The following is a 17352-nucleotide window of genomic DNA, read 5'->3' on the forward strand; positions in this document are numbered from 1 at the left end:
ACACACAGACACACACACAGACACACACACAGACACACACACAGACACACACACAGACACAGACACACACACAGACACACACGTGAGCAAATGGTCACCACACCAGTACGGTTTCAGTGTGAATATACATCCCTAAGTCAAAGGAGGCAAGGAAATGACACACACACTGTAGGCTTTGCATCACACACATAGAACAATAGGTAATGTACACTAGGCCCTTAGAGATATATGTGATCTATGATTCAAACACAAATGTATGTGTTTGTGTGTTGTGTGTGTGCGCATCCCCCTGCGCACTTCTCTGTATGGCATCATGTTGCTGAACTAATTACAGCCGTTTCAGACATGCACTTTGTCCTCCAGGGAAGAAACGAAGGTCACACACATTATGTCTGCATGGCTTACACATAACATGCACGCACACGCACACCTGTTCCTACACACCTCCCAATTAACCTACGGTGCAGCTGTATGTCTAGACAACTTCATCATTAAAGTCTGCGCATCAAGTCAGAACACAGGGAACACTACATCACACTATTACACAAACAGCAGTGATAATAACACACCAGTGTATTTGTGACAGTAGCTGTCGAATCGTATTAAGTATTAGTTTAATGTGTTATTTCGGGGAAACTTGCCTCTCGATCTCTTCCTCCCTGTTGAGGATCTCCATGTGGTTGTCCTTCAGCCGCAGGTAGGTGAAGCCCAGCCTGACAGTAATATGAAAATAGGACGTTGAGAAGTGACCAGTGACCCAGGTTTAGTGTGCAGGTGTGTGAAGTGTGTTACAACATGACAAACAGTATACTGTACATTGCACGTAGGCATGCAGTATTTGTATTATTAACATAATTTATGTTATTTCTAATAGTATTATTATTAGTAGTAGTAGTATCAGTTACAGTATTATTATTATAAGTAGTAGTATCATCAGTTGCAGTATTATTAGTAGTAGTACGTAGTACAGTGGAACCTCGGAGTTTCCAGTAAACCTTGATTAGAAATGTTAAAACTAGCGTTTTGAGCAGCTCGCGGTTGCTCACGAGCCGATCTGAATGAGAGTCGCCGGTCGCAGAGGTGGCAAAAGTACACACATCCTTTACTTAAGTAGAAGTACAGATACTCATCTTTTAAAATACTCGGGTAAAAGTTGAAGTACTGATTAAACTTTTTTACTCAAGTGAAAGTAAAGAAGTCTTGGATCTGACATACTTAAGTAAAAAGTTGTTTGTGTCGCCATTATGAGGGAAAAACCCACAAAACGCCACCTAGAGGGTTAATTGTGTAAAACATGCCGGATTTTCTGTTTGATTTGAGACTTGGCGCATAAATAAAACAAAAGTTTACTGATTAAAAATATTTTTATCTGGAGTTTAATCATTTATTTTACATCTAAGTAAAGAAAGGACGTCGTAGATAAATGTATTTTTTCCCCGAAGGTTTTAATTTCGCCTCTTTTATATTTAGAAATTTATTTATGTATTTACATTTTTTATAAAAATGGTAAAAACAGAAATGCTGAATTGATGGCGCGTTAATAACATTTAGTGCTGTTTACAATAATTTTAATTTTGACAGCCAAATATATATAAGAAGTAAAAAGTACAGATATTTGTGTAAAAATGTAATGAGTAAAAGTAAAAAGTTATAAATAAAATAAATAGTGGAGTAAAGTACTGATACCTGAAAATCTACTTAAGTACAGTAACGAAGTATTTGTACTCCGTTACTTCCCACCTCTGGCCGGTCGGAATGAAAGTCGCGAGCATGCGAGGTCCCGAGCGCTGAGGCCGTGAGCTCCGAGGTTCCACTGTATTATCAGCAGTATTATTAGTATTATTAGTAGTATTATCAGCAGAATTATTAGGATTATTAGGATCAGCAGCAGTATTATTATTATTATTATTATCAGCAGCATTATTAATATTATTAGTATCAGTATTATTAGTATCAGCAACAGCATGATTACAGTAGTATTATTAGTATCAGCAGCAGTATTATTATTATTATTATTATTATTATCAGCAGCAGCATTATTAGTATAGCTTTGACAATATAAACGCAACCTTGTCAGGTTAATAAAGGAGTTGGAACCCAAATGAAGTGTATGAAATAAAAATGAATTAAACAGAACTGGGTGTCCATGACCAATCACTTCTTTATTATAACATGACTCAACTACATAAATTAGAGAAAATCACTATTTATATGTTGCTCTTCACTGACACTGGAGTCCCAGCTTTGTGTTAGTTATACAGTAAGTGAACAGCTGCGTCCCACTTTGCTGCCTGTTAGTATGAGCGCAGGGTAAGAATGAAGTGGATAGTTAATCTCAGGGCCTCAGGAGGATCAGTGTACTCTGCAGGTCTGAATGCTATAGCACAGTCATTTCTTACGTAATGGAGATAAAAGTGGCGTGAGTGTTAAATCCTGTGTTATAACGTCTTGTGTTTGTATTTTCGTTTTCCATCAGATTGTGTGTGTGTGTTCTCTCACCTCTTCATGCCCTCCACCAGTGCCACCTCATCAGGAGAGGAGGAGATGTAGAAGGATGAAGATTTTCCTTGGTGGATTCCCCTTTTAATGCCATCCACCGTCTCTTCCTCCTTCACCTGCACTGTGTGACACAAGCATAACGCCCGGAAAAACAGCTCCTCATGCTCCTGAAATCAAAATAATTATACACATGAGCTGAGAAATTTCGATCTTGATGCACTTCCACAATATGAACAAAATAAGCAAATATTTCCAGAACTTTCTGAAATAATGTGGGCTGAGCTAAACATATATGAAGCCTGTAAAGGTTTTTATGTTGACTAACCGCATGCTTGAGGTCAGACCAACATAGAGATTCTTGTGAAGAACCATGAGTTCATGAGATCTAGCAACACATGCATTTATATAGTGGCACAGATTTATAAACCTATTTATAAACCCATTCAGACACACACAGAGTGAACGTGAAAAACATCACTTTCACAGGAAACTGAGCTCAAGATCCAACCATGGACTCCGGAGAAGCCACAGACAGCACTCATATTTTAACCCCTGATTGTCTGGTTCCATGTTTAAAGATAGCAAATTAACTACGTACTTCAACAAGAAACTTTATTTTCCTGCAACCACTACAGTTGTATGTATTTACACAAAGAAGAAATGAGATTTGGCACAAGGTCTTTCTTATAAAGAGAACATGTTTAAACAGTATGTTCCTGGCAGCCTGGGAAACTGCAACCTCTCTGAATGGCTTATGAATTTTACATTGGAAAGTGTACCAAATACACCTTTATAAAACTAGCCCATAATAGGAAAGGGTGTACTGTAATAAACGTGCATTGCTGTGCTTAATCAGATAAAATCTGTGTTTTTACGTTGTCTATCATCCTATTCTTTTCTAATTCTTTTGCATTAAGACTTTTAAAAACCAGCTTCATATGTAGTAACACACAAACACCACATTTTTAAATATTAGTATACCTGAATTATCACACCGCAATTTTCTATGCAAAATCACAGTTTAAAGTTATTCATGCAAAGATCTTCAAACATCCCCCCACCATTTCAATTTCTGATAGCTGAAGCGCTTGACCCATATCCGTTTGAAATTTTATACATTGCATGGATGCCGGATGATTCGAAAATTCCTAACAAAACGGCTGGCATGTGTAATCACGACAGGTAGAATTAGTGGTTTTGTTCGCAGGACTGATAAATCTTATGCATTTAAACATGGAAAATAAACAATACCACCCACTAGCTCCCTCCTAATGTCATCCATTTTCTCTACCTCCATTACCTAAACTCTGTGCCAACAGTTTTAGCCAAAATAGATTACCATCTCGACGTAGGGTCTAATTACAAAGAGTGTGTAGGACACCATGGCCCCGCCCCCTATCTTCTGAGCCTGAATTTTTCTCTGGTAAACAATACTTTGCCCTAATGATGCACGATTGCTAGGACACAGGCTGTCAGTGGCGAAATAAATAAAAGTGTTTAAGCAAGATTATGCATCTTCGAAAAACAAAAGGCGACAATACCTAGCTAAAACTACCAAACGCATGCCCTGCGTGTAAACCCGAGCGCGACATAACAGACGAGTCTGTCAAAATTATGTTCTGCTGAAAGACGTAACGATGGTGCGAGAAATTACATTTAAAAGTATAACCGCACAGGAAAGGAGAAGATGTAATTAATGCGCTCTTCAATAGGCCATTTTCTTAATCAGACACATTCATTTGTCATGCGTCACTCGAGTTCGTTAATCATCGTCTCGGGAATTAGAGTGGTAGAGAGCGCCAATTTATTTCTGTTCCTCTAAACGAGACGGAGAAGGGAGCTGAAATCTTAACACACAAAAAAAAACAAACACGTTATTTTTAAACAGACTGCTGAAATTTGGAGGATTCAGAACTTTAATGGATTGTGTCGTAACGTGACCAGTTGGGAAGTCATAAAAGGTGGATTTTATTTTCCTTCTGTGTAGGATGTAAAAGATTCGGAAAGGAAAAATGTCATGTGCTTAAATTTTCATTTATTTAAAATATATTACAAAGGAACCACGACATTTTCTGCGAGACATCATTATTTCTCCCACCTAAGCTGTCAATGTATGAAATAGGCAATAAAAAAAAAAAACAACATATGAACTATAACCTTTTAAAAAGATTTAGGGGGGGGGTTTGCATCAAGATTTCTAAATAAATAAATAAATACTATGTCATGCCTGATTTATATAGACTGGAAAATAACACTACCTGAACTAATCAAACCTCAAAAGCGTGAGATGTTTCCCGTTTCTAGTCTTAGGTTGTAGGCTCACCTTTCTCTCTGCGCAGGGGGAGGAGTCGATCATGTCGATGCTGTCGGCTCCGGACATGATCTGGCCATTACAGACGGCGTGCGGGACGTACACGTGACCGTCTACGCAGCACTCGATAAACTCCATGTTGTTTTCTGTCAGAGTTCCTGTCTTATCAGTAAAGACGTACTCCACCTGAGAAAAACGTATACAAATGAGAGGGTTCATCTGCAAAGTTTGTACAAATAAATAAAATAAAATTTGATAGTACACATTTATTTGATTTATATGAAATGATCAATAAAAGAATCTAGATTTATTTATAAAAAGAAATACAATATTTACATTCATCGATTATTATTCGTATTATTTAAAACAAAAATGCAATAAATTTGGAACTGAAATACTTTCTACTATCTCAACTCTAACCTGCCCGAGTTCCTCGTTAAGATCGGACGTGTTGACGAGCGCACCCTCCCCCAGCTCTTCGTCGAACATCTCGTCGTCCCACGTGATAAAATAAGAGCCCAGGAACTTCTGCATCTCCACAGTCACATACATGGACACCGGGATGATGTAGTTAAAGAGGACCATGAAAGCCAAAAAGTCTGTGAACGCTCGTATTAACTGAAGAGAGAACAAAAAATATATATATATATATATATATATATATATATATATATCCTGATCAATGAAACGTCTTTTTGCACACGTTGTGCTTCACAATAAAAAAACACACACAAAGCTAGCAATTTAGCTAGCTAGCACTTAAATCCTTACAGATAAGTCATTCTGATGCTGAAGTACATTCAAAAGCAAGTACTGTTGTACTATTACATAAACAGAGAAGTAGAATATTTTATTTGTATTATTTTTTAATCAGAGGATTTTTAATCCCTCACATTATAAAACACTGCCTAAAAGTACAGCAAATTGATTTCTATTGTATTGGACATACTACATGACGTTGGCGCTCGGTTTCGGTTTTTTGGTTGTACCAGGGCTCATCTCGGTTCAGGTCGGCCTGCCACACGTACTTGAGGAGAGTGTTAATTAGAGCTTTGCTGATCAAGATGCAGAGATAAACAACCAGGTACGCATTCATAGACCTGCAAGCACAGAAAAATTGATGAGCCATTACCCGAGAGCTCCTCTGATTTATTGTAAAAGGCAAGATAATAGAGGGGGAAAAAAACAGCCCTTTGTGCTTGTATACAGATTTAAAGACTGTTAACTAAGTTTTAATAAATCTCCTGCTGTACAACCTCAGATGATTTGAACTTTCATTAGATCACAACAGTTATCTTTGGAGCTATTAAGGAAATCAGGAACGGATAGCACGTACAAAAAAAAAGATCTCAGTGTCCCCAAATGATGTCCCATCCGATTTTAAAGACTTTTAACTGCCGTCTATATACTTCTGAGTGAAACTGGATATTGCATGTCTCCGCATGAGTAATTACAAATCATTATGTAGGCAATCTGCGGTGCTTACCTAACAAGGTAAAACATGCATTAGAAACCACAGTCAAGCATGGTTTACTCAGAAAACACTAATAGGAATTAAACTACATTAAGAAGAATAAATAATGAAATCTCACTTTTCTACAGCAGAACGTTTCTGGGATTTGGACTGGTAGTTCAGGGCCATTTTGGTCTCCATGCCAGTGTAGATTGCCACGGCTGAATAAAAATAAATAAATAAATAAATAAAACATGTTGTGAAATCCAGAGTGACACTGTAATAAGGTAGTGTTTGTTTTTTTTTGGTGGGAGATCCTGTGCTTACACCCAAATAAAATAATATACATCTTATATACATTTCTGCCCAAAAGTCTACCCCCTGTATGTGCCCCCCCATTTTCCCCAAACCCACCTCAAGCATTTTGTACAGTTTTTGATATACACTATGTGAGAAATGTTTGTGGACACCTGACTGGAAGATTTTATGTGCTTTCTTAATATAACATTTCGTCCCCATCGTCCCCGTTATAACAACCTCTAAACCACGGAAAATCTTCTGGGAAAATGCTCCTCTAAATGTTAATGTGAGTGTGTTTGTAGAGATTTGTACTCATTAAGGCAATAGTTAAGTTAGGTACTGATTATCACGATTCGGTACGTACCTCGGTTTTAACGTCATGGTGTGGTTAAATTTCAGTAGGGGGGGGGTGTTCGTTTTGTATTAAGACAGATTATAATTATTATTAACATTTGTTGTTTTAAAAAAAACTGTTTACATTTTTTTAAAACAATTTGAAATAAAATGCCTGTTTGGTTAAATATTAGGCAGAGACTAAACAGACCGATGAGCCGAAAGTCTTTTACCGGAAAATTTCCGAACAAACATGTTTTTTACTTCAGCGCATCTTTCACTCCAGCCCATGTAAACAATATTTTTTCCAAAGCCAGCTTTGTGAACAGAGGGATTGTCACAGGGGAATAGGTTTGAGTCTCCTAATTTAAGGGGAAAAATTACTGCTGCTTTACCCAAAGAGATCCCATACAATGGTATGCCTTAAACTTTAACAGTTTTGGGAAGAAGCACATTTGTCTCCAAAAACCGGGTGTCCCAATACATTTGTTATATATATTGTATTTCCATATATCTCAATGTATGATTACCTGTAACCTATTTCAGCATAAAAGAAGGAGATAATGATCCTATTGTACAGTACATTTCTTCCTACTTCTGCTTTATGTTTACAATTATTATTTATTATGTCCTAATGTTACATGAAATCCATAAAAATAAAAATGACAAAACAATGTCAAACTCTAGTTAACATCTAATGCATGATATAAGTGGTTAGCTAGAAAGTAAAAAAAAAAAAAAAAGGACAAGAATAGTCTTAGGTTTCAGTAAAGCCAATAATCTTAACCCTCAAGGTTAGGCCTAGCTGTCGAGTCCTTCAACAGGCAATGTAAAGCATTAGTGATTGTGTAAATGAGACAAAAGTCAGGAATTTGAACTTTTCCCTCAGACTTGCTGTTAAATCCTCAAGATAAGACTTTATCTGGCTAAACATAATTTCTAATTAGACTATTTTAGGGTTAGGGGAGAGAAGATTTAGGGTTAACCCTAAATTAGATTAGACTAGATTTACTTCAATATTAAAACAACAATATTCTGTCAGAGCACATTACAGCTAGTTCACCAAGTAGTTCATACAGTAACACAAAAAAAGCTGGATCTCAAATGTAGTGAATATATCCTGAGGATTTTATTGAAATCATTTATACCAGATTGTTCGTGGATGAAAATCTATACTGCATTCAAAATAAATTCTTCATGAATACATCAGTTTTAAAAGTCCTCTTTTATATTGTATATGTCACACAGAAATCGCCACACATTCCAAACCATATTATATAAATAAATAAATAAATCTTATGTGTAGCTAGTTTGCATAGAACATAGATACATAGATATCATTGTACAGTGTGTGAAAATACCAGATCAACAGCACCTGGATAATAAAAATTATATTATATTATAATATTATTACCATTTAATGACCCTTTTTCATTGAAATTAATTAAATAAAAAATTTTTATTTTTTCCACAAAGACCTAATATTTCTAAATTAAGACCAATTAAAGTCTTAATTCAGACTTTTCAGTTCCTTCAAAAAGTCATGTAATTACAGTGGGAATGGAGCAGGAGAACAGTCTAACGAGCCAAATCACACTCTCTTGCTTTATCCTTTTTACTCTCCTGAGTGCTTCTTATTCTTACTCAGAATTTGCCCTTTTGTACTGGCTTTCTCACCCTCTACACCTTTCTTCTTCGCCTGACTGAGATTTCTGCTGTGGCTAGACTATTTCATTCTCATAACACACTTTGAGCAAAAACAAATGTCTTTAAAACTACACAGCACTGGCAAAGACTTTCAGAGAAAAATGTACCAATGTTAGCCACAGGAGATATACAATATATTTGTGTGTAATTAAATCTAGTGTGCATCTAAACCGCTTTTACCTTTTCGAATTCTTTAATCACGGTGGTGTGTAACAGTGGATTTTGGTTCATTCATTTTCTGAAACAGCTCTAACAATAATGCATTGTTCAAATACCCTGTTGTTTCGATGGTAACAACAATATGATCTAAGGCTTATAATAATCATTAAATAAAAAATATATATGTCTATTTCAATATCCCCACAGTTATAGACCAGCCTTCCAAATAGCGTTCAGGACTAAGACACCATCTCAGTGTCGAGTCGAGGTTGAAAAAAACTTTATTTTCGTCAAGCTTTTTGTCAGGTGGTTTTTCTTGGGTAAAGGAGCAGATCTGGAGGGATCATAATTATAGAGTGTTTTGGTAAACTGGGATATTTGAAGCCACACAGATAAGGAGGGGTTTCCTTTTGGATCTGGTTCCTCTCAAGGTTTCTTCCTCATACCATCTCAGGTAGTTTTTTCTTTCCACAGTCACCACTGGCTCACTCATTAGGCATAAACACACAGTTATAAAGAACAAACTAATACATCTTTTATTACCGCTTTATCCGTGTAAAGCTGCTTTGAGACAATTGTTAAAAGATCTATACAAATAAAAATGAACAAAATTGAAATGAATTAAATATTAAGTATGGAGCGAGTCTCTAATATCCAGTGCTTTGTAGCAGTAAGTTTTCAGCCACAGGTAAGTGCTCATGACAGAGTGCTTAACACGTTCAAGGTAACAAGCCTGACATTTTATAGGGAATGATGGGAACAGACTCGTCGCACAGACATTCCACAACATTACTCGGATCGTTGGCAAACTGCTGTGGGATATGAGGAATAAAATCCTTCAATGTGAGGAAAATAATCTTTAATATGGTAGAAAACATCTACCATCAAGTGCACCATTCCAATAGAGTATCAGCTCAACATTTTCCACGCTGGTTTACTTAAGTACCTTTTATTCCCGAGAGATTAAATAAGATGTAGTGATTTTTATTACCGTATATGAACTCTGTGTTTTTCAACGTGGCCCCTCGGAGAAGCAGGTTTTCCGAGCCAAGAGGTCTAAAAGCAGAGATTAAATTCAGTACAGTAGAAGCATCGCACAGCACAAGCGCTTGGCCTGAATTTTAAAAAGGTGAGAGAATATAGTGAAATAGATTGCATCTCTCAAAGCAGATGGCAAAGTGCTGGCTCAGTGATATGTTAACTTTAGGCTTTACTCCAATAGAGATGTGCTCCGTGAACGCTATAAAATGTTTCTGCAAAATTCTATATTGCACATTCAATCTTTCTTGTACACACGCGCACACACACGCATGCGCACGCACACACACACACACACACACACACACACACACACACACACACACACACACACACACACACACACTCCTTTAATTAGGGGTCAGCTTCCTGTGTATGGATTTACCTTGCAATGGGCTCATCTCGGTCCAAATAAATATTGATGCGTCCCACAAATCTGGACAGCAAGAGAGAGAGAGGCACAATGTATGAAGTCAATACTGATACCGGTCTCACTATTGGTCTGATAGCACGCTTGTTAACTATGAATAAAAACAAAGCTCTGATACCAGTATGAGGTGTGGATCATGTCAGGCTTTGCACTATGAGAGGTGTGTTATTACTGTAATGTTTTACGTAAGTGAAAACTATGTGTACTATGTTATGTTGTGGTAATCGATCGAAAATGTCAGCAGTCTGGATTGATGTCATGATGGCAATCAATGCAGAGCAGACTGCAAGCCTTGCTTTGCGAAAATGTCAAGAGGAAGAACTTAAGCACCTTTCCCGAAGATACAAGTAAGCTCATAAAACATCTCGGACATAAAACCCGACACGACTAGTTCATTACAAGCAGTAAAGGCACTGGCTTGGCAAAAGAAATGTTGCTTGTTGAATAAAAAATAACTGCTCTTACCCAGTATATGGATCTTTACGATCAGCTGCTATACATTTCAGGTGCAAAAATCTACTCGACTTACAGCTGTAAAGGAAGCTGTGTTTTGCAAAGTGGAACAGTCCCTGCTTTTCTTCATACTGTAGTAGCCCTACTTGATCCAAAAGTAGCTAAATCAAACTCAACCAGCTAATGAAATAAAGAACAAACCTAGAGGTACCTAAGTAGTGTATGCATAGCCAAGTGAGTCTCTGAAAGCTGATGTTTGAGAAAGACTAGAACTAGAGCTTACTTCTGTATATCATTTAGCCTAAGCAGTCGCACTATTTGATGCAATGAATCAAACACACCCAAATATAAATTTAACATCTAAATATACACCAATCAGGTATAACATTATGACATTAGAACATTATGAGCATGAATGACAGTGATTATCTTTTCATCATGGCACCTGTTAGTGGGTGAGGTACAGTGAGGAAAATAAGTATTTGAACACCCTGCTATTTTGCAAGTTCTCCCACTTAGAAATCATGGAGGGGTCTGAAATTGTCATCGTAGGTGCATGTCCACTGTGAGAGACATAATCTAAAAAAAAAAATCCAGAAATCACAATATATGATTTTTAAACTATTTATTTGTATGATACAGCTGCAAATAAGTATTTGAACACCTGTCGATCAGCTAGAATTCTGACCCTCAAAGACCTGTTAGTCTGCCTTTAAAATGTCCACCTCCACTACATTTATTATCCTAAATTAGATGCACCTGTTTGAGGTCGTTGGCTGCATAAAGACACCTGTCCATCCCATACAATCGGTAAGAATCCAACTACTAACATGGCCAAGACCAAAGAGCTGTCCAAAGACACTAGAGACAAAATTGTACACCTCCACAAGGCTGGAAAGGGCTACGGGGAAATTGCCAAGCAGCTTGGTGAAAAAAGGTCCACTGTTGGAGCAATCATTAGAAAATAGAAGAAGCTAAACATGACTGTCAATCTTCCTCAGACTGGGGCTCCATGCAAGAACTCACCTCATGGGGTCTCATAGATTCTAAGGAAGGTGAGAAATCAGCCCAGAACTACACGGGAGGAGCTGGTCAATGACCTGAAAAGAGCTGGGACCACCGTTTCCAAGGTTACTGTTGGTAATACACTTAGACGTCATGGTTTGAAATCATGCATGGCACGGAAGGTTCCCCTGCTTAAACCAGCACATGTCCAGGCACGTCTTAAGTTTGCCAATGACCATTTGGATGATCCAGAGGAGTCATGGGAGAAAGTCATGTGGTCAGATGAGACCAAAATAGAACTTTTGGGTCATAATTCCACTAAACGTGTTTGGAGGAAGAAGAATGATGAGTACCATCCCAAGAACACCATCCCTACTGTGAAGCATAGGGGTGGTAGCATCATGCTTTGGGGGTGTTTTTCTGCACATGGGACAGGGTGACTGCACTGTATTAAGGAGAGGATGACCGGGGCCATGTATTGCGAGATTTTGGGGAACAACCTCCTTCCCTCAGTTAGAGCATTGAAGATGGGTCGAGGCTGGGTCTTCCAACATGACAATGACCCGAAGCACACAGCCAGGATAACCAAGGAGTGGCTCTGTAAGAAGCATATCAAGGTTCTGGCATGGCCTAGCCAGTCTCCAGACCTAAACCCAATAGAGAATCTTTGGAGGGAGCTCAAACTCCGTGTTTCTCAGCGACAGGCCAGAAACCTGACTGATCTAGAGAAGATCTGTGTGGAGGAGTGGGCCAAAATCCCCCCTGCAGTGTGTGCAAACCTGGTGAAAAACTACAGGAAACATTTGACCTCTGTAATTGCAAACAAAGGCTCCTGTACCAAATATTAACATTGACTTTCTCAGGTGTTCAAATACTTATTTGCAGCTGTATCATACAAATAAATTGTTAAAAAATCATATATTGTGATTTCTGGATTTTTTTTTTTAGATTATGTCTCTCACAGTGGACATGCACCTACGATGACAATTTCAGACCCCTCCATGATTTCTAAGTGGGAGAACTTGCAAAATAGCAGGGTGTTCAAATACTTATTTTCCTCACTGTATATTTGGCAGCAAGTGAACATTTTGTCCTTAAAGTTGATGCGCTAGAAGCAGGAAAAATTATTTATTTTTTTTACTCTGATTGATTAATAGTACGTAGGTTACTAGTAAGAACCAAGGTGTATTATTACTATGTTAGAGCACATGACCATATTCATTCTGTCTGCATTTATCTCTCAGCTGCTCCCGCATTAAATATCAGCTCATGCACAATGGCTTGGATATATTAAAAAAAATAGTTTGTCTTAGCACCATACATGTTTGACATTTCAGTTGCTGAGGGTTCAGTTGTGTATTTGCAGGGGTTATGACTCACTTGTAGAGGTCTGGTTGGGGTTGTTCACATTCTATAGTGGCCTGCAGTTGGTCCACCTCCTTCTCTGTATTAAAGGCCTTGGTGTCCTGAACTGCATAATAGGTCTTTGTGTGGGGAGAAGAGCACAAGCAGAGCAACAGTGAGCAGTCAGCATGCCAAGACACACACACACACACACACACACACACACACACACACACACACACACACACACACACACACACACACGTTCTCTGTAATGAACTAAAAAATACACAGCTCAAATTACAGCTCAGTTCAACTACAACTACACCTACGAGACAAAAAAGAACTAATCAACAATAAATGAAATTTTCCTGCAGACTCAGCAGTGAGTCGCTTTTCACGCCTCCTCTTAGATCTTTTGCGAGTAATGTAACACACTGCATTGTGCCTTAATCACCTTGTGACTGGATTCGCCGTCCAAGCTGGCCGTAGTGACAAAACACGTGCCATCGTCTCGACTGGTGGAAAGCAGGATCAGGTCACAAGGGAACGTCTCGTCCTCCTTTACCAGCACCACATCACCCACCTGCCGTGCACAAACAGACACTGTTGTCAACACCGTTCCCGCAGCAGTCTGCATTACGGATTAAAAAAACCAAGTGTTATACAGGTGCAACGTGTTCGAAAAATAAATCCATGTTCTAATGTACACATCCACACGACCACATCTCCACAGTCATATTATGAAGAAACAATAACTCGTTGTTCTCGCTACACAAAGCAATGATGTCATTATCACGCTCTCATCGAAAATGTGCTGCCCAACACAGTCCTTATTCACACAGAGCTTCACTCTGGAACGCAGCCAATGCCGGCTGTAATGAGAATGACATGGACAATGGATGTTTAAACACTGTAATTTAACGTCCTAAATACATCATTTCGGAACAAACAAATACATACACAAACATAAATCTATCATTCTGCTGACGGGCCGATCCAAGGGGCTTTTGGCACCGGCAGAGATTGCATGTTACGTAATAGATTGCAGATGATGACTGGTTTACGAGGATGAACGACAAACTGCGTGTAAATTGCTTCCTTGAGTTTTATCTGTTTTTGGTTTCAACCTGCAGATTTCAGACTAGAAATATAAGTGCTGTATGATGCATTTTCCTCGTTCATTCATGTGGAATTTAAAACAAATGTAATCTGTATTATAGTCAAACACGTGCTACAGGAAAACGGCAGTATTTTTCAACCTAATCTCTATTCGCTGTTCTGTAGTGAATTTGTAATTCCCACAAACAAAAATGTGCATGTTTCTTTGTACTGAGGGAGAACAAAAAAGCTCTATAATGTATGACTGTTGAATTCTGTCAGTTAAATGCTTTTCTAAAACGTTTGCTAAAATTTATATTAAACCGTTCAAATATGTTATGAATGCAAAAATTTCTGTATTATTCCACTTAGTTTTTATTAACTGAATTCAACCGCTGCATCAGACTTTCATTGCACAGAAATACAATGTCACACAGAGATGAAACACAGTAGTAGTCCTTTAATTCTTTGAAGCAAACGCCAAGAATTGTACTGAGAAAAACGACTCCAAACACCTTCCACAATCGACAGAAGAATTATTTAAAGCTCAAATACCTCTTGTCACATTTCTAGGTATGGCACAAGCTTTCGAAAGTTTCCTCTCCAAAAGCAGACCTTCAATAAGTGGCATAGCAAGCTCCCAAAAATAACACTACAGTACCTTCACCTCAAATGTGGGAGCACACCACTTTTCAGTCTGTCATCCTGCCAACCCTCTGCTGCCAAACACTAACTGGGACAATGCTGTCAGCTGAATTGCATTACAACATAGAAAAGCGGCTAGTTTTTGCCCGCATCAGTTGTCACACTAAGCTTCGGTACTGAACATCATGACTTCCTTTATAAACAGGACTATAAAGAGGGCATGTCAGTGGCACAGGTCAATGCCCTTTGTAAAAAAGTAAAAATGTGCACGCTTTCTTCTGGGTAACACACCTGGAGCTTGCGACTCTGCTTGCACACCACTTTGCCTTTTTGGACGACTTGAACAGGACACTGGTTGATGGCATTGTCTGCCTTGTGTCTGAGCCAGTCCTCGTAGCCCTGCATGGGGAAGGATGGAGAGAGGAAAAAATATAACAAAAGCATGCAATTATTACAATTTTGGAATGCATAGAGAGACGTGTACAATAGTTACAGGCGAACTAACAATAGGTTTTATTATTTAACTCTGCTTTCTGAGAAAAGTTATAAAATACTATAGATATCATGATGCTTGAAGAACATTTAACAATATATGTTGTTACAAAACTTGTATAACTTATAAGATTACTTAGATCTGCTGCCAAAGGGCCTAGAAAACTTATACATACAATCTAAAATAAATAATATTTCACTTGCTTACCTGTTTAATGGCAGTTACAGTGATGACAAAGAAAAGTGGTAAACCACTGGTGATGGGACTAGTGGGAGTGTCGATGATTAACTGCAGACAGCGATAAAGAGAAAGGACAAAGAGACAATTGCTTTCAGTCTACCTGTGAAACAGGACACTGCTATCAAAAAGACTCAGTTTCACTAAGACTCACCTGCACCAGAAAGATGATGAGAAAGTAGAAATTTGCGATTCTTCTAAACTGTTCAAATAAGTTCTTCGGAATAAAGTTCCAAAAGGTGTACTATAGGAAGACAGATTAAACACAGTAAAGCAACCTAAAGGAAATACAGGGAAATATGCTTGAAATTTCTTTTGACAAATGCAGACTTCATTCAACATTACATTTTTACGCATTTTACACAAATGTAACCTTCATTTATATTACGTATCCAATTAATATTATTTTGCCCTTAACTTTTCCCACAAATTTTAATATACTACTTTGCTGTAATTTGTTTTAACCTTGATTTACATACATTTTTCCCTTTTCTTCACACCGTTATTAACAAATATGCCTTTTACCTCTAATTACAATACCACAACACAAACGTATTACCACTTTTACACAACTTGTCCCTTTTTTTTAACCCATATATATATATATATATATATATATATATATATATATATATATATATATATATATATATATATATATTATACCCTTTACCACTTTCAATATTTACCACACATCACCCTTTAGCACATTTAGCACAAACTTTTTGGAATCCCCCCTTTTACATTTCCCTTTCTACTATTTTAGCATATACATACCCAATATACATGGATTATCTAGATTACACTAGTTTTTTAGTTTATTTTTCAATTTTTCCACATTTTAAATGACCTCTCCACCAAAATTTTATACATCATTCCCATTTTACCCACCCCGCTACTTTGGTCCCCACATTACACCACTTACCCTTTAAACTGCAGTCTTATATTTACACAAAGTTTACACACACACACACACACACACACACACACACACACACACACACACACACACACACACACACACACACACACACACACACACAAAAAATACAATCTTAGTATAAAAAAAAAAAAAAAATTGAAAACCTCAAGTTCATTTTCAACAATAATAAAAACCCCATCAGGATCTATCTGATAGGATTTTTAAATACTTTAAACTGATACAGTGTTCAGTATAGAATGATTAAATTTAATCTGTGAACAGAACAGACTATTCTTATGCCAATCTTGTTAAAGGTTCAAATGATTAATATTGTGTCAGACCTTGGAGGAGACAATTCTGTTGTCAGGGAACCTCTGAGGGATGTAGGCCTCAGTGCCAGGGGGTGGCACTTTCTGTCCAATATACACTGTTCTGCTGTCCACCCAGTTCTCCTCCCCTGCACACTGTACACAGAAATGGAGAAAGGGAAAGAAAGAGAAAGAGTGAGAAAGTGAGAAAGAAAGAGAGAGAAAGAAAAAAAAAGAGAGAGAGAGAGAGAGAGAGAGAGAGAGAGAGAGAGAGAGAGAGAGAGAGAGAGAGAGAGAGAGAGAGAGAGAAAGAGAGAGGGTTATTCATTTACTTAGTAGCTAAGAGGATCTTTCTTCCATTCATCTTCTTCCCTTCTTCCCTTCTTCCCCAGTCTGAGAGCGACTCTCTTAAAGCTCTTATGGGGAATAAAAGCTCTGACCTACACAGCTGCACTTCTACAAAATAGAATTTAACCAATTAAAGACTGGATAACATTTCTGTCTAAAAAAGCCCGAGGTTATCAAATTACCAACAAAGTGCTTAATTATATTAAAAAGCTATATTTAAATCATACTGCTTCTGAAGTGCTCTTTTTAGTGCCACACCTGATGCC

The 17352-nt window shown here is 37.7% G+C and overlaps 1 protein-coding gene across 12 annotated transcripts in view; it reads right to left on the bottom strand.

Annotated features, from left to right (window-relative positions):
- The window catches only part of atp11a (ATPase phospholipid transporting 11A), a 102210-nt gene that overhangs the window by 38072 nt on the left and 46786 nt on the right, over window positions 1–17352 (bottom strand). For all 12 annotated transcript variants that reach the window (XR_014530514.1, XM_083523065.1, XM_083523069.1 and 9 more), the window contains exons 2-15: window positions 16772–16894; window positions 15663–15752; window positions 15479–15559; window positions 15070–15177; window positions 13490–13618; window positions 13069–13172; window positions 10186–10236; window positions 9754–9818; window positions 6403–6484; window positions 5760–5910; window positions 5231–5428; window positions 4823–4996; window positions 2500–2666; window positions 642–713 (exon numbers count right to left, since the gene is read on the bottom strand). Coding sequence is in view for 11 of the 12 variants with exons in the window: in XM_083523065.1 (XP_083379191.1) it covers window positions 642–713; window positions 2500–2666; window positions 4823–4996; window positions 5231–5428; window positions 5760–5910; window positions 6403–6484; window positions 9754–9818; window positions 10186–10236; window positions 13069–13172; window positions 13490–13618; window positions 15070–15177; window positions 15479–15559; window positions 15663–15752; window positions 16772–16894 (1595 nt within the window). In the remaining variant the exon portion in view is untranslated. The remainder of the gene's footprint in view (window positions 1–641; window positions 714–2499; window positions 2667–4822; window positions 4997–5230; window positions 5429–5759; window positions 5911–6402; window positions 6485–9753; window positions 9819–10185; window positions 10237–13068; window positions 13173–13489; window positions 13619–15069; window positions 15178–15478; window positions 15560–15662; window positions 15753–16771; window positions 16895–17352) is intronic.

This window comes from Silurus aristotelis (genome assembly GCF_946808225.1).
Source record: "Silurus aristotelis genome assembly, chromosome: 20".
NCBI classification, from domain to species: domain Eukaryota; kingdom Metazoa; phylum Chordata; class Actinopteri; order Siluriformes; family Siluridae; genus Silurus; species Silurus aristotelis.